Here is an 18,611-nt window from a genome sequence, read left to right as displayed (position 1 = left end):
AATTCACTTCCTGAATTCTAGTAGTTGCTTTATAGATTCCACAGGACTTTCTGTGTAGAAAATCATACCCTTGCAAGTAGATCTTTTTACTTGTTCCTTTTTAATCTTTTACCTCTTTATTTTGCTTCACTACATTGTCTAGTACCTCTAGGACAATGTTGAAAAGAAGTGGTGTGATTTGATACCCCTGCTTATTCCCAGGCTTAAGGGGAAAGCACTCAATATTCCACAATTATTATGTCTGCTGTATACTTATCATAGATGCCCTTTACCATGTGGAGGAAATTTCTTTCTATTCCTAGTTTGCTGAAAATCATATGGCTTTTGTACTTTATTCTGATAATACAATAACTTGGATTGATGTAGCATTCAAAATCAACCAATCTCACATCCCTGGGATAAATTCTACTTGGTCACGTATATTGCTGGATTCTGTTTACTAATATTTTGTTAAGGATTTTTGTATATGTGTTCATGAGGGATATTGTAATACTTTTGTCAGGATTATACTGGAATCATAAAATGACTTGTCCCTTCCTTTTTGTTCTGAAAAGGTTTTTGGTATTACTGCTTCCTTATCTGTTTGATAGAATTTATCGGTGGAAATAACAAAAGAAATGTACTCTTTGTGAAAACACATAGCTACAATATCATCACACTAAAAAATTTTCTTATAAGTACCATTAAATAGCTAGTCAGTGTTCAAATTTCTGATCATCCCATGAATGCCAATAAGAATACCATAACTTTAAAAATTCTTTTGATTGAGTATATGGTAATTAAGGTAATATTTTCTTTTCCTTATATTAAGGTTCGTGACCATAAAAAATTAAGAGTGAATGCTGTTATTGCTCCTAAGAGTTCATATGCAGACAAAGCACCTTCACGACCATTGAATGAACTCAAGTAAGTCTTGAAAATATTATTAGAACTAAGCTGTTACTTTGAATATTGAATAATCATTTCTCTCAAATATATTTTAATTATTTCTTTGTCACATAAATATGTTTCTTATAGGCTGAATTATTCCCTTTTAGGATCTCTTCCTAAGTCTAAAATAAGGAAAAATCTAGGCCCAGGAACAGACCATGGTATCAGTTAGTATATGATGGTGATTTTTTAAATCAGTGGAATAATATTGGACTACTTAGTAAAAGCTACTGAAATAGTTGGTTAGTTATTGGGAAAATAAAAGGGTAAATCATCACTTCATAATATAAACATAATTTCCAGAAGGATCAAATGGAAAAACTGCAATTATAAAACAGCTATAAGTAAATAAAGTCTTAATTCTGTATAAAAGCAATGGTAGAAGCAACAAAAGAAGAGATTAATGGTTTGTAATTATAAATATTAAACTTTTTGGACAAGGAAATAAATCTGAATATTAATTACTTAATATTAAGTGGCTAAACTATACAAAGAAAATACTTTCTGTACCATTGTTAATTTATTTTTTATTTATTGTTTAGTCACCACATGTCAACTAGGATTTTTTTTTAAATGATATTTTAAGAAGAAAAACCTAATAGTTGCTTTTCCTTTCAGACAATATGGATTTTTCTCTTATTTGCGAGAGTTATTTGATGCACCTGATCCTGTCATGAGTTACCTCTGCTGCCAGTATCACATTCATGAAGTTCCTGTAGGAACTGAAAGAACCAGAGAAAGAATTGAACAGGTAAGAAAGTACTGAATCAGTACCAAAAATGTAGTTTTGTTAAAACTTCTTAGCTTAAAGTCAAGGAAAACTTGTAATTTAGAGAAACATGCCATTGTTTCTAACCATACAGAAATTATCTTGGTATTTTCCATTTTTAATATGACATAGGACAGTGAATGTTGACTAATACTTGACGACAGGAGTGGTGTGGAGTTACCTAGAGCAGGGGCCCCCGACCCCCAGGCTGCACACACAGCAGGAGGTGAGCGGTGGGCAACCGAGCGAAGCTTCATCTGCCGCTCCCCATTTTTCCCCATCACTTGCATTACTGCCTGAATCATCCCCCCCACCCACCCAGCCCAGGTCTGTGAAAAACTGTCTTCCGCGAAACTGATCGCTGATGCCAAAAAGGTTGGGGACCGCTGACCTAGAGTAAATAAATAATACATGTAGGGTAGTTAAAACCTGAAGAAACACGTGGCTCTCTTATGTGATTCTGCCTTGCTTGACAAACATTTGTTCAAACATTAACGGTTTAGTCATTTAAATTCTTGTATTATGTTTTTCAGACAAATTATACTTTAGGATGGTAGGCTAGGATATGTAACTGCTTTGGTAAGCCCTCCCCTTAAAGTTTCCATTTAAGATTATCTCATGTGAATGACCACCCCTTAATAGGATTTCATTTTCCTGTCTAGTACAGCTACATAAACTCTAAGTTCCTATATTCTGCTAATGCTTGGAGTTTTCTTCTCCTTACAAGTAATCTCTAAGACTCCAAACCACCTTCATTGCTTTTATCAAAGGGAGAAACAGGGAAGAAGTCTCCTCTAGAAAAGATTTTTCCTTAATACCAAGTTGCCATATTAATACTGCTTGTAGGACCCAATTACAGACCTAACTGCTATTTATAATAGTGAACTTGTTAGAGAATGTGTTTTAAATTTTTTAACAACCATTCTACAAGTATCCCTAGGATATTCATTTGTAATTTCGGGGCCTCTATATACCTCATTAACAGAAGATAGAAATGGGGGCTCATTACTATCCCATTTTGCACAGACAAGCCATTATTACTTATGGTAAGTTGCCTGTGTCTTTGATTAAAAATTATATTATGGTGACCATTTGGGGAAACCAAAAATACAACTCTCCATGTGGGTGTACCTCTCTCTTTGGTCTTCATAGATGGGGTTTAAAAAAAGAGGACAAGACTATATACATAGACCAATCCAATTTCTGTCATAACTTCAGAGGTAGGTAGGGTGCTATCTCTGAAGCTTAGGATAGTAGGTATTCTTTAGTATTGCAGAAAGACTATAGAAAATTTGGTAAGGGCTTTCATAGCTTTACTTTGGGGCAGAAAGGAGCAGTACTGCACTTGGAAAATCCTTTCACTTTTTGAACAGTGCTTCAAGTTGATTTTTATGCACTTTTTAACATTTTGGTTAAGTCATCTAGAGAGCTTTAACTCTACTGTCTGTACTAGAAAAATAACATTGTATATAGTAAAGCAAAGTCAGACACCTAATAAAGCCCTTGACATTGTCTTAGCCATCTTTCAGAAGATACAAGCCTTCATTGAGGAAATTCAGTCTTAATGTTTCATGTCTACCTAATGACAAATAATGGCTATATTTCTTCCTTAGAATAAAAATAACATTCTTTAGTGTAAGTTTTGCTTTATTATCAAGTCCTGACATTTTTAGATTCTGTAAATGATTATACTCTATTTATGCAGTTGTTCTCATTAATTTCCAAGGCTGGTCTCTGGTTCAATTGTCTGCTGACCTCCTTAGCTTAACAATGTTCTTTTTGCTGAGAGCACTCCCACCATCTCTGTCAGTTTCAATTTGATTAAAACTTATTTTCATGAAATGTGGGTAGGCTAACCTCATCTAGGCTTTCCCTTCATTTCAAATTATTCAGCATTTGTGGATGCCAGTTTATACCCTATTAAACTAAGTATGCTTAAATATGTCTTATCTCTTCACTTAAACTTCTAGAGAGAAGCCACAAGAATACTGGTAGTAAACCTTTAGAGATTGGAAAAAACTACAGCAGCCTATTCTTTATAAATAACAGTAACAGATCCAATGTTAGGGTGTTTAGAATGTGCATTAGTTTATGAAACTCCTTAGATAAATTCTTGAGAGAAAAGATCTCCAAAAAATGCAAAGTCTTTGAAGTCCTTGAAAAGTGTGTGCATTAAGTATTCCCCAAATATACAGGAATTAAATATAAGATTATGTATCTTTGAACAATATAACTGAGGGGAGGGGAGAGTAAATGTGTTAGTTGAGATAACACAGTTCAGTCTACAGGGAAGTTGACTCCTGGTATCTCTTCTGTAGATAAAGTCCCAAAAGTACACTTACTTGGGAGAGATTGTATAGTGAAGTAGAAGTATAGCCAACTTTGGTGGTTGTTTTGGTTTTCTCCCAGTTCTCTCTTCCTGAGTGGTGTTTTCCCAAATAATAACCTGAATTTTATCACTCACCTTTTTAGAGATGTTGGGTACATTTTTAAAAAAATAAAGTATATCCTAGTATATTTTGATCTTCTAAAATTCATGAGATCTGTATTTTTAATTCGTTAGTCCTTTTAAAAATATGTCATAATTATTCTTAGATGTGCACTGAATGCGTATTTTACATTATAGGTAATACAAGAAACCCGATTAAAACAAATTTATACAGCAGAAGAAAAGTTTGTGGTGAAAACTTCTTTTTATTCAAACCAAGTTATTTCTAGTAACACATCCCTAAAAGTAGCCCAGTTTCTCACAGTCACTGTGGATCTAGAGCAAAGACGACACTTAGAAGAACAGCTAAAGGTTGGTCATTTAAAAAAACTTTTTTTTAATTGAAGTACAGTTGATTTACAATGTTGCATTAGTTTCTGGGGTATAGCAAAGTGATTCAGTTATAGGTATATACTTTTTCATATTCTTTTCCATTGTGGTTTATTACAGGATATTGAATATAGTTCCCTGTGCTATATAGTAGGACCTTGTTGTTCATACATTCTATCTATAATAGTTTGCATCTGTTAATCCCAAACTCCCAATCCATCCATCCCCTGCCTCCCCCTTTCCCTTGGCAATCACATATCTGTTCTCTATGTCTATGAGTGTGTTTTGTAAGTAACTTCGTGTCATATTTTAGATTCCACATATAAGTGATATATAGTATTTATCTTTCTCTTTCTGACTTCACTTATAATCTCTAGGTCCATCCATGTTGCTGCAAATGGCGTTATTTTGTTCTCTTTTATGGCTGAGTAGTGTTCCATTGTATGTATGCACCACATCTTCCTTATCCATTCATCTGTTGATGGACATTTAGGTTGTTTCCATGTCTTGGCCATTGTAAATAGTGCTCCTATGAACACTGGGGTGCATGTATTTTTCAAATTATAGTTTTGTCTGGATATATGCCCAGGAGTGGGATTGCTGGATCATATGGTAACTCTGTTTTTAGTTTTTTGAAGAACCTCCATACTGTTTTCCATGGTGGCTGCACCAAGTTACATTCCCACCAACAGTGTAGGAGGGTTCCCTTTTCTCCACACCCTCTCCAGCATTTTTGATGACCATTCTGACTGGTATGTGGTGGTACCTCGTTGTGGTTTCACTTTGCAGTTCTCTAATAATTAGCAATGTTGAACATCTTTTCATGTGCCTATTGGCCATCTGTTTATCTTATTTGGAGAATACCTATCTAGGTCTTCTGCCCAATTTTTGATTGGATTATTTTTGAGTTATATGAGCTGTTTGTATATTTTGGAAATGAAGCTTTTGTCAGTTGCATCCTTTGCAGATATTTTCCCCTAGTCCGTAGGTTGTCTTTTCATTTTGTTTTTGGTTTCCTTTCATGTGCAAAAGCTTGTAAGTTTAAGTCCCATTTGTTTATTTTTGCTTTTATTTCTTATTGCCTTGGGAGACTGACTTAAGAAAACATTGGTATGATTTATGTCAGAGAATGTACGGTGTTATGTCTTGTATATCTAAGTTAAAGATTGGTTATTTTGAGTATTAATAAAGAATATTAACTGGAGTTATAATACGTTAGCCTGTTTTTTAAATATACTAACAATATTGCATATTCCATAGGAAATTAATAGAAAATTGCAAGCAGTAGAATCAGGGTTGATTGCCTTACGTGAGACAAACAAACATCTAGAACACAAAGATAATGAACTTAGACAAAAGAAGAAGGAGCTTCTTGAAAGGAAAACCAAGAAAAGACAACTGGAACAAAAAATTAGTTCCAAACTAGGAAGGTATCTTTCAGCCTATTTTGGGGTAAGGGGGCTGGGTGGGTGGTACAAAAGCACTATAAGGATATTGTTAGTTATACGTTGTAATGACGACACAATTCCCACCAGCAATCTGCGTACAATTTCTCTCTCAAACTTACTTACCCTCCTACCCAAAACATGGGACAAAGGGAGGTGAATCTTAAGTGTTGTGAGTTTTTCTGTTCCCTGATCTGCTGTTCTCATCCCTGGACCCCTTTCTGTTCTTAAAAATTATTGAGGACCTTGAGGAAGTTTTGTTTCTATGGATTATATCTATTGATATTTACCAAATTAGAAATTAAATTCATTAAAACGATAATAAAGCCATACAGTAACATATTTATGAAAAAGTTTTCCAAACAAAATACATTTAGCAAGAAGAATGACATTGTTTTTACATTTTTGTAAATCTCTTTAGATGAAGTCAGTTGTTTTTCATATGTGCTTCTGCATTCACTGGGTTGTGAGATGTTTTGGTTGAAGTATATGAAGAAAATCTGGCCTCACATAGATATGCAGCTGGAAAAGGGAGAAGTGCTTTAATAGACTTTTCAGTGTATGTATTATCAAAACTTGCCAAGGTGTGGTTTGTGAAAGTTTAATTGCAACATGGAATGCGAACTCATCAGTGAAGTTGTGCACTCCTACATTACTTTAAGTGCATCATTCACCCATGAATGACTTTGTTACATTATGCTAGCTTACTGTGAGATCCCAGGCAATTGTTCTCAGAACTTATTGTTTTATTTTGAATTTAGATATTTTATAGAAACTTGGAATATATAAGATGGGATAAAAGCTATTAGGGTGTTCAGTCTGGGGAAAGGAACTGTGGCTTCCAGTTTCAAGGCTTTTCCCATGCCCTGTCATGACACAGCACAGACCTTTCTGTTGTGATTGTTCTTTTATGCTTCTTTGCTATAGAATAAAAATATAGATATCAATAACATAATAAAGGAGAGCTGAGTCTTGAATAAGGTACAAGTTTACCTTGATCTAATATAATAGTGTTTCTAAACACATTCATAAATTAAATATTTAAAATGCTTTAAGAAAAAAAATTTTAAGCAAACAATTGCACATTAACTTTTGTTTAAAAAGTCAGTAATGTACCTTGGTTGCTTAAAGCAAGATATAGCTATTTAGTCTAACTGACTGCCTAGAATTTTTTTCTACTTTAACCCTTCACTTCTGTCTTCAGTCATCTACAAGACATTTACTGTTGGACTGCTGTATTGAACTCATTGTCTAAAGCTAAACTTTCTCCTCATAAAGTAATGTTGATTTTTGTAGTGCAGTAACCTTTCATAGCCATTGTCATCCTGCTGTCTCATACCTCCAGTTACTCACTTTGGAATACTGCAGTGGTGACATGGTTAATGGTCTCTACTTGACTAGTCTCCTTCTCGGTTCAGTGCGTCCAGAATACTGTCATCCAGTTTATCTTCTTTTCACGTTCCTACCCCCTTCAAGAATATCTTATAGCTCCCTACCTTTACTACATGAAATTTAATTAAATACTGCTTTCCTTTAGATTGGCTTTCAGGTTTTTCAAAATCTTATTTCACTCCACCCATTCTAATTTCCTCCCTGTCTTCCCCAAAGTCTCTTCATGTACCGTTCAGTCCACTCTCTACAGCATCCACTGAACTTATTTCATTCTTGTTTATTATTGCTTCCATCGTTTGTTCTTGATTCTTCCCTTGAGGCAACATGATGTAGTGGAAAGACTTGGACTTTGATGTCAAACACATCTTACAGTTTAGTATCTGGGATCTTAGGTAACAACTTCTGAGCCTTAGTTTCTTCATCTTAAAGAGCAAAGTATTAACCTTTAGGATTGTTGTATTGCCTTTTCATTACATATATTTTTTACCTGTTAATCAGATCTCCACAGTTAAGCTCCTTAAGGGAAGGGACTATATTTATAAACAATGTTTATCAGTTATGGACCAGACACTATACTAAGTGTGTTCCAGAATTTGCCTTTTTTTAGTATTCACCAGAGCCCAGTGGAGAGGTACTATTATTATTTACAGTTTATAGATGAGGAAACTGAAGCTCAGAGAAGTAAGTTCTTCAGTTATATCGCTCATTAGTGGCAAAGAGGAAATTTAAATCCATCTTTCTGATTCCAGATCCTATACCATTAGCCACTAGCATTACCTAGACTATGCTGGGCACATACTCTATCTATCTCAAAAAATATTTTCAATCTTGAGTGGTTACACAAAATGATTGTTTAACCTAGAAGCTAGCAGTTAACATCTGAGTAGCATTGCTAAATAGCCCACCCATAAAGCAGCAGGGGGCCTTGGAATTTGGGCTCAATCCTTGTGTTTTCTCTGATTTCCACATCATTATGCATTTCATACAGTTTAAAGCTGATGGAACAGGATACTTGCAACCTTGAAGAGGAAGAACGAAAAGCAAGCACCAAAATCAAAGAAATAAATGTTCAAAAAGCCAAACTTGTTACTGAATTAACAAACCTGATAAAGGTAAGCCATTTTCTTAATTTTAGTCATATTTTTTTTGTTGCAGGTCGACAGCAAAATCTTAGCAAGAGATTGTATTGTTGGACATTTCTCATTCTAGATCAGTAAATTGGTTTAAAGCACTCATTAAGCTAAATTATTTTATTCCAGATGACTCAGATATACAAGAAAACTTTAACATTCTCTTAAAATAAAATTATAAAAAGATTTATTTGAGAGAGGTATCAGTCACATTAGAAAAATGTTATTTTTTTCATGGTTTATAATTTTGTTTTTTAAAAGAAACTGTACTGTTTTTCTTAGTTGTAAAACAAACTCATAGGGGTTTTTTATTCCTAGATTTGTACTTCTTTGCATATACAAAAAGTAGATTTAATTCTTCAAAATACTACAGTGATCTCCGAGAAGAACAAATTAGAATCAGATTATATGGCTGCTTCATCACAGCTACGTCTCACAGAGGTAAAATGTTTACTTTTATTTTTTATTTTGGGGCTTCAGACCAGTTTGAAAATGTGTGTGTGCGGTGGGGGGGGTGTATGTATATACATATATATATATATATATATATATATATATATCATGCCTTGCAATATGCAGTTTTTTTATGCTCTTTAATTTACAAATTTAATGCATCCTGCTGATGAGGAAGCAATATTTGAAACCCTGTGTATGTATTCTGCATTTTATGTTATTTGATTGGGGGAGGTGTGGTAATAATCAAAAAAGAGAATTAGAGTCCCTGATTTAGTCACTTGAAGACCAAAGTCTCATGTCTGCTTTCTTAACCAATATAAATTATAGTTGTTACTGTTATCAAGCAGCAACTAGTAGCTTTTATTGCAGTTTGTATCCCATAAAGTAAACTGCAGATGAGTTCTAGTCAACACTGAGAGTGGCCTTAGTGTGTAATCTTCGTGATTTAACCTTCTGTTAATACCTGTGAAACGATGATAAATATCGAAATAGTGGGGGGTCGGGGGTGATGTACTAAGTTAACATAAATTCCAGAGAAGAACTAGCAACAAAATGAGTTAGTATAACAGTGGGATAGTTTTTGAGTCTTTCAAATCCTTTCCCAAAAACAGAAGAGCAACTAGGATAACATAACAGTTAACAAACAACCCATGGACAACATATACAACAAACCAAGCTTTAAGGTATCCCTATAGGTGTACTGCAGTATATTCTCACACTTAACCACCCAGGGTTAACATCAGGCTAGTTAAGGGCTTAGTCCTCAATAAAACTACCCTTACTTCAAATGCTAGCTGCAAGTTCAGAGGTCCCCAGGCCACCTGCACTTCTGACTAACTGGCTACAAATTCAAGAGCTCTTATGACTCCCCCAGGTTCTGTAATTAACTAGAGTGACTCACAGAACTGAAGAAAAGGCTATATTTAACAATTACAGTTTTATTATAAACGCTACAAATCCCTACTAGTCAAATGAAGAGACATGTAGGGTGAGGTCTGGGAGGGTCCTGAACACAGTTTCTGTACACTTTTCTGGTGAAATCAGGATGTGTCACCCTCCTACCATCAGTGTGTTCACTAACCAAGAAGCTCTATGGAGCTTCAGTGTTCAGGACATTTATTAGGGTTGCATTACCTAGGCATGATTGATTGGATCATTGGCCAGGTGGTTGAACTCAATCTCCAGCCCTCCTCCCTGGAATTCAAGAGATTGGGAGGACAATAATAAGACTCAAAGCCCCAGCCCTCCCCTCTAGTCACATGATTTGCCTTCGCCCATCCTGAGTCACTCCTTAGCATAGTAAAGTCAGGTGTGATCCTAGTAGGGGCCCATGAATAACAAAGACAGACACTCCTATCACTCAGACAATTCCTAGGGTTTTAGAGTCTTCCTCCCAAGAACCAGGGACAAACATCAGTCAAATTCTATATTTTACAACACCTGTGAACTCCAAACTATAGGTGGGTAAGATCAAATCAGCAGCAGCATCAAGACTGGTGTGGTATCAGAAAGTATGTGGTAAGAAGCAGAGGGAAGGCTCCAAGAATCTAAAAATCAAGTCACCAACAGGTACCCATCTCTAAAGAAAAGAGGCCCCATTTGGTGTGGAAAGTTCAGCAGACCAATTTGAGAGCAGCTGAAACTGGGAGGTGACCATAGACTCAAGAAAGGTCAGGTGGTGCTGGGGTGGTGGTTTAGGCCCTGTGAATTCTCAAATTAACCGAAACTGCTTTGCAAAACAAAGCTGCTTACTGAGGAGAACTAGAACTACAGGATAGACTAAGGAGATAGTAAGCATGTATCATGTGATTATAAGGCTGACACAGTAGCTAAAGGCACAACAGTCTAAACATGGGAGAAGGGAGACAGTGTAAGTAAAATGGAATATATTTGCTGATTGTCCTATAGGTACTATCAGGAAATAAAAGGATACTACTTCAGATTAGATGCTTTGAGAGAGGGAGAGGGAAATGAGGGAGAATTTCAATATTGTTTATAGTAGGAACCAGTATCTCAAAAAAGATATTAAGGCCGTAAGGATATTGCATAAGATATTTCACACATAAATAATCTTTCAAATAAAAATAGCTTTCCTGGGCTTCCCTGGTGGTGCAGTGGTTGAGAGTCCGCCGGCCGATGCAGGGGACGCAGGTTGATGCCCCGGGAAGATCCCACATGCCGCGGAGCGGCTGGGCCCGTGAGCCATGGCCGCTGAGCCTGCGCGCCCGGAGCCTGTGCTCCACAACTGGAGAGGCCACAGCAGTGAGAGGCCCGCGTACCGCAAAAAAAAAAAAAAAAAAATAGCTTTCCTAAATGCCAACAATAGATGAAAAAGGGAGAAGGGGACAATATAAAACAGATTACATCACTGAAGATTAGATATTTAATTTATATACATATTAAGACAACACAATGGCAGAACTTAGGCCAAACATCAATCATATCATTAAATATAAATGGAGACAATTTATCTTTTTAAAAAATTTTTTGAAGTAAATTCCAATACTATGCATAATATGAGAGGCACATCTAAAAGAAAGAGATTCAAAAAGGTTTAAAATGAAAGGACAGTGAGCACAAGGGATCTTTGGGGGTCAAAAAGGCTCAAAATATTAATCAAAAATATATGATAAACCTATTAATTTCATAATTGATGCTTAAAATATTAATGGTCACCTTTGGAGGATATTGGGAACAAGCTCATGATTTTCAAAAATGGCAAAGAAAGAATCTAGCATTTATGCTGTCTTTTTTATGTGAACTATTTAGGATAAACAAATGAGATGGGGAAGTTTTTCTTTACAGAAGTATTTCAGTTAATAAATGCAGAAGGAAAAAAAAAAGAAAGAAAAGGAAAGAAATGCAGATGGAATTATAGTGTTAGAATATCACCACCTTGTAGCTGCTAATGAATCAGTGGATCACATTAGCTGCTAACATCACAAAAAGATAGCCAGATATTTATTTATGTGTATCCTGATGGAAGGACATAACACAACACCACCTATGAACTAATGTTGTGAAAAAATCAAATTTCAACCCGATTAAGCCTCTAGAACAAGGTTTCTCAATCTCAGCACTATGAATATTTTGAACTGGATAATTCTTTTTGTGGGGGGCTGTCTTTACCAGCATCCCTGGCCTCTATTTGCTAGATGCCAGTAGTACACCGTTCCCTCAGCTGTGACAACCAAAAATATTTCCAGACACTGCCCTGGGGAGCAGAATTGCCCCCATTCAGAACCATTGCTCTAAAACTACAGTTTACAGGAAATACAGGAGAGCAAAAAATATGCTAAATGACTCCACAGGAATACAGTCAGCAAAATCTAGAACGTAAGGGACTATATACGGACAAATCATTTACTTTAGTGCTGTCCAATAGGAATATAGTGCAAGCTGTATGTCATTATAAAGTCTCTAGTGACCAAATTTTAAGAAGTAAAAAGAAATAGGTAAAATTATCCATTTAATAGTATATTTAACTCAGTAAACTAAAATGTTATTTCAACATGTAATCAATATTGGAAAATTATTGAGATATTTTACAATTTTATAATAAGCCCTCAAAATACTGTAATAAATACTTACATCTGAATTTAGATGATAAATTTTCATCACAAATATTAGATTTTATAAAACTTAAGAGTTGCAAAAGTAAATTCATATACTCAGATTATTCTAAACATTTTCTGGTGGCTAAAGTGAGTATTGATTTTAAATTATTTTAAATTAAAGATTTATTCTCTCAGAACTCTAGTCACATATGACTTGTGCCTTACTTTATTGGGCAGTGCAGTACTGTAACGAAGATAAAAAGGGGAGAGGAAATGTATAAGCTAAAAGGGACTTAAAAAACGTACTAACCAAATACTATGTGTGGACATTATTTTGATCCTGATTTGAGCAAAGCAACTACTTAAAGAAGAAGTTCTAAGAAATGGAATTTTGAATATTGACTCAATATCTGATAATATTAGAGTTTACTGACAGTATTTTTTAAGTTTGATAATGTGGTTATGGATTTTTTTTATCTTTTAGAAATACATTGGCGTAGTATTTACAAAGAAAATAATGTTTGGAATTGCTTCAAAATAATCCAGGGAGGGGGCCACGTGGGGAGCGAGTGTAGATGAAACTGTGATGGTCATGAGTTGAAAATTGTTGAAGAAGCTGGATGGTAGATACATAAAGGTTTATTATACTGTTCTCTCTCCTGTTTCATATATTTCTGCATTTCCCATAATAAAAAGTAAATGTTTCTATTCTTGGCCATGATGAAACAGGGGCTCAGTTTACCCTCTTATTTTAAACCACTAAAAGATGGGACAAAGTATATAAAACAAAGATTTTCAGACATTGAATAACAGGCAGCACAGGGCAGTGATTCCCTAAGAGAAGGGAAAACAGAACCAGGTGAGCTCTACAATTGCCTTAATTAGCTTATCGCCTGGAGAGTTTCTAGGCCACAATGTAGGGAAGAGGGATTTAATAGGAGAGAGCATAACAGTACAAATCCTACAGACATTAAAAGGATTTGTTCATTGAAATGAAATTTCTTAAAAGATACAAGCTATCAAAGATCACTGAAGAAGGAGCTAATTAGAATAGCCCTATATTTACTAAAGAAATCATATTTGTAGTTAAAAGTCTTCCCATAAAGAAAACTACAGGCCCAGTGGCTTCACTGTTGAATTCTACCAAGCATTTAAAATAATTAATATCAATTCTACCTAAAGTCTAGAAAAGGTGAAAAGGAAGGGAATACGTCTTGACACATTATATGAGGCCAGCCTTAGATATCAAAACCAGACAAAAGAAAACTACAGACCAATATCTCTCATGAACATAGATGAAGAAATTCTTAATAAAATGTTAGCAAATCAAATTCAGCAGTATATAAGAGTAGTATATCCTAACTAAATGAGTTTATCCCAGAAATACAAGGTTGATTCACTTTAAATCTTTAAATCTCTACTAGAAATGTGCAACAAGGCAAGAAAAAGAGAAGGCTTACATATTGAAAAGGGAGAAGAGACTTGCCCATTTCAGACAAGTGTGATCATTTCTGTGGAAAATATTAAGGAATGTACAGAAATGCTTCTAGTTGAATTTAGCAAGGTTGCAGGATACAAGTTTCAATATGTAGAAATCAGTTGTGGTTCCGTCTGCTAGCAGTGAACAATTTGAAACTGAAATTTAAAAATACTGTGTACAATAGCATCAAAAATATTAAGTACATAGGGATGTATATATTTTGGGTTGGCCAAAAAGTTCGTTCGGGTTTATTTGTAAGATGCTACAAAAGCCCGAACGAACTTTTTGGCCAGCCCGATATATATGACCTATACACTAAAAACTATAAAACTATAAAAGTAAACGGAATTGATTGTGTTCATGGATCAGTGATTCAAGATTTGTTAGAATGCCAGTGCTCCTCCAAATCTGTAGATTCGGTAAAATTCCTAGCAGGGTTTTTGGAAGGGTTTTAGTTTTTGGAAGTTGACAAGCTTATTCTAGAATGCAGTGGGCTTAGAAGAACTTTGAGAAAGAACAAATTGTATGACAGAAACTACCTAATTTTAAGACTTATTACAAAGCTACAGTAATGAAGATACCATTGTATTGGTGTAAAAATAGACATATGGATCAGTGGAACAGAGAATCCAGAAATAGATACACATATATACAGTCTGTTGTTTTTTGGCAAAGATACTGAGGCAATTTAACGTAGAAAGAATAGTTTTAACAAATAGTGCTGGGACAACTGAATAGTCACATACAAAAAATGAACCACAACCCTTACCTCATACCATATACAAATGGATCATAGACTTAAATGTAAGAACTAAAGCTATAAAACTTCTTGAAGGAAACATAAGAGAAAATCTTAGTGACCTTAGTTTTGACAAAATAGAATAAATAGAACACTAAAAGCATGAATTATAAAGGGAAAGAAATCAGAAGTTGTGCTTCCTCAAAATTAAAAATTTTTCAGTAGACAGACACTGCTAAGGCAGGCTACACACTGGGGAAATGTATTTGCAAAACATCCATCTGACAGAGGACTTGTATTTAGATGAAGGGCTCTTACTATGGGCCAAATCTAGCCTGAGGTCTGTTTATGTAAAGTCCCTGCAAGCTAAGAATAGTTTTTGCATTTTTAAAAGCCTCCACCCAAAAAAAGAAGAACATGTAACAGACTGTATGTGGCCCTCAAAACCTAAAATATTTACTTAGTGGCTCTGTATAGAAAAAGTTTGCTGACCCCCGATAGATACTATAACAAGAACTCTTAACAATCATCAATATAAGCAAGACAATTCAGTCAAAAAAACAGGCCAAAGATTTAAACATAGTCTTCACTAAAGTATACAGAGAGCAAATGATCACATGAAAAGGTGCCCAACCTTATTAGTCAGTAGGGAAATGTGAATTAAAGCCATAATGAGCTATCACCACAGACCTACTAGAATGATTTAAAATTTTAAGACTGACCAAACCAAAGTACTGGTGAGGGTGTGGAGCATCTGGCACTTGCATACATTTCTAGTAGAGATTTAAAGTGAATAACCACTTTGGAAGACCACTTGAGAGATTCTTAAATGCTAAACATATACCTGCCGTGTGAGCCAGCCATTCCTCTCCCAGTATTTACCCAAGAGAAATAAAAGTGTACGTCCACGGAAGACTAGTACGCAAATGTGTAGCAACTTTCTTTGTAATGCTAAAAAATATGAAATTCTACAAAATGCAGAATGCTTAGTGACTGAAATAAATCAGTGGTTACCTGCGAAGGGTACAGTGGGATGGATTACAGACGGATACACAGTTGTTGAAGGCGATAGACATGTTCATTATTAGTGGTGATGGTTTCACTGATGTACATATTTGTCAAAATTCATCAAGTTGTACACTTTATATATGTGCAGGTTATTTATCCATTAGTTACACTTCAGAACTGAAAAATTTAAGGAAAAAACTTATGAAGTCTTTTTTCAAGTATGAAATTTTATATACAAGGGTAAAACGAGTAATATAACATCCATGTGTCCACTGTCTCTTCTAACAGATGTAACACTTTGCCATAATTGTTGCAGGGTTTTAAGACTATTCATGTATTCAGAGTCCCCTTGTACCCTTTCCTATCTATTCTTCTACTTTGCTAGAATATACTCCTTTCTGGCAGTGGTCTGTACATGATTCACTTTACACTTACCAGAAACAAACGTGTTGGGTAAAAGTGAACTATAGTAGTATCTTCCAGAGGAAAGAGTCTTTAGAGGCTGGGTAGCCATAGGATTGCATAGATGAATGGGAAAGATTAAATCAGAGTAGAAGAAGAGCTTCATTATTCTGAAGCCAGCTTCTTCAAACTCTCTGGCTTCTTGAAAAAGCTTATGGCTAGAAGAAATGGGAAAAAACCAAGAATTTTGCTAGCAGGTAAGCATCTTAAAGTACGCAAGCACAAACACACCTAGCCAAAAGGAGCTGAAGGTCAGGTTCCATACCCTAGGGTTGTGGGTAGTTCAGTTTGAGCAAAAACAGGAGGGTTGGAAGAGGGGAAAGTTCCACCCCACCCAAAGAAAAGGGGTGGAGGAAGACAGGAAGGCAGCGGGTGTAGCAGTAGTCACTCTGAATATGTAGAAGAGATCCGGCAAAGAAACTTGGGTGGGGGGTGGGGGGGTGGGTGCTGGATGTGGAACAAGTTTCCAGTGGAGAGCTCATCAGTGTTTACTTCGTGGGAGCATAAGGGAAGTCATCTGCAGATCGTGTGTTCTCTTGGTAAATAATGATAGAGCCCATGCCAAAGTTTCTTCATTGATTGAGCCTGTGAACCTGGTTGTTGAGTATGGTGTTATAGAAGAGATTTCATGAAGGAATTGACCCCTTATGCAGATAGATGGAGCTTTCCGTCAGGTCACACGAGACAGTATTTGATCCTGCTGCCTGAAGTTTTGTTTTTGAATTAAGTGTCAATGAGAACTTAAGAAAATTACGGGTGTCATGTTACATAAGTATCACAAAATCATGTTCACTTTGGAGTAAGCCCTCTCCCAGACTTCAGCCCCTGTTGACATGGTTAGAGATACTCTTCAGCAGCCTTAGTTTACATAGATGTACTAAGATTAGGTGCAAACTGTGACTCATCCATTTTGTTAGTAGTAGCAGAAATAGTAATATTTTGAGTTGAGCTACTCTGGAGAGTAGGAAAGTACTTGTGAGGAGGTTTTGTTTTCAATCTTTGAGCCACTAATTTTTTACAAAGATGGCCACATTATACTGTCTAGAGAAATAATCTGATTAGCTGCGTGTCACTCTAGATTTTGTTACCTGGAAATAATACCCACTCAGTTCTCAGCCTCTTACCATACTCACACACACATCTTGTCAGGTTTTTCCATACTAATCTTATTTGATACTACCCCTGGCTTTATTATGTATTATTTATTATGTATTTCCTCAACAATATTTTGCAGCATGGTTTCCCTTTTTTATATGTTCATCTGAAAGTTATTAAGTGCTTTTTATTCTTAATTGTCTTACCAACCCTTTTGTAAGGTTCTTTTATTTCTTACACTATGTTTTGATAAGTTTTGTTACTGACTGATCATAGTCACCAACCACACATTTTAAACAGTCAAGAATGATGAGTAAAAGATACAGAGAATAAGTGTTTGGTAGTTCATTTTCTCTTTCATTTGCTCTTTTTCCTTCTCATGTTTGCTGTCACTTACCCATATTTGCTCTTACCTATTCTTCTGCTGTCCTACTGCATTTGAAACAAAAAGAAATCATTTCCTTCCTTCCTTCCCTCCCTCCCCTCCTCCTTTGGACACACTGCAGGTTGTACTAAGGAACCATTACTGCCACTTCAGGGTTTGTCTTTTACCCTGATCATGAAAACAAGTTCACAAAAGAAGACTGACACAAAAATTCAGTAGGGATTGTATTCGTGAAGGAACTTAGGGATAGGGATAACTAACCACCACTGAGTTTCAAACTTCCTCAAATTATTGGAAGGCAAATAGGGGAAAAAGGGTTCCAGACCCATAAAACATCTCCAGAGGTGTGTCATTACCTTCTGGAATATTTTTATGACAAGTTAATAAGCTGACTGAATCCAGATATGGAGGGGACAGATGGATGTACAGGTTACTTGGTTTTTTACTTTGGGCAGCGTTCCTAACCACTCCAAGCCTACTGTCTTCAGCCATAGGTATTATGGTACCTAACTTGCAGGGATATTTGTGATAGTAAATTCAATAATATATATCATGATGCTTAGTGTGTGCCTAGCATGAAGCCCATATTTCCTTAAGAAGTATAGATTTACATCAGGTTTAATATTACAAGAATTGGAAGTTGTTAAATTTATTTACCCTAATACTAAATTTAGAAATTCTGTGCTTTCATCTAATGTTCTTTCCTCTGCCTGCCTGCTTACTACTCTCCCACAAAAAACAACTTCAGAGGACTTTTTTTTTCCAATTTAAAGGAGATATATGTATTTGGCGGGAAAAAATACTTTCCCAAGTAAATAGTATTATTGTCACTGTTTACTATTAGATTGATTGAAATAGAATTTGTAAGCTTGTATATTAAAATGTCAGAAGACCACTAATTTCTACACTTCAAATTCGACGTTAAAATTTTAAGCTGCTTAAAGA

The 18,611-nt window shown here is 35.5% G+C and overlaps 1 protein-coding gene across 4 annotated transcripts in view; it reads left to right on the top strand.

The window, feature by feature from the left end:
- Positions 1-18,611, top strand: part of SMC5 (structural maintenance of chromosomes 5) — a 102,983-nt gene that overhangs the window by 71,563 nt on the left and 12,809 nt on the right. For all 4 annotated transcript variants that reach the window (XM_032634784.1, XM_032634786.1, XM_032634787.1 and 1 more), the window contains 6 exons: positions 812-906; positions 1,549-1,681; positions 4,326-4,499; positions 5,778-5,947; positions 8,343-8,466; positions 8,803-8,925. In XM_032634784.1, coding sequence (XP_032490675.1) covers positions 812-906; positions 1,549-1,681; positions 4,326-4,499; positions 5,778-5,947; positions 8,343-8,466; positions 8,803-8,925 — 819 coding nt within the window. The remainder of the gene's footprint in view (positions 1-811; positions 907-1,548; positions 1,682-4,325; positions 4,500-5,777; positions 5,948-8,342; positions 8,467-8,802; positions 8,926-18,611) is intronic.

The sequence above is a fragment of the Phocoena sinus genome, chromosome 6 (genome assembly GCF_008692025.1).
Source record: "Phocoena sinus isolate mPhoSin1 chromosome 6, mPhoSin1.pri, whole genome shotgun sequence".
Taxonomy (NCBI): Eukaryota; Metazoa; Chordata; class Mammalia; order Artiodactyla; family Phocoenidae; genus Phocoena; species Phocoena sinus.
The sequence above is the reverse complement of the archived record's forward strand: the minus strand, read 5'-3'. Positions and strand labels throughout refer to the sequence as shown.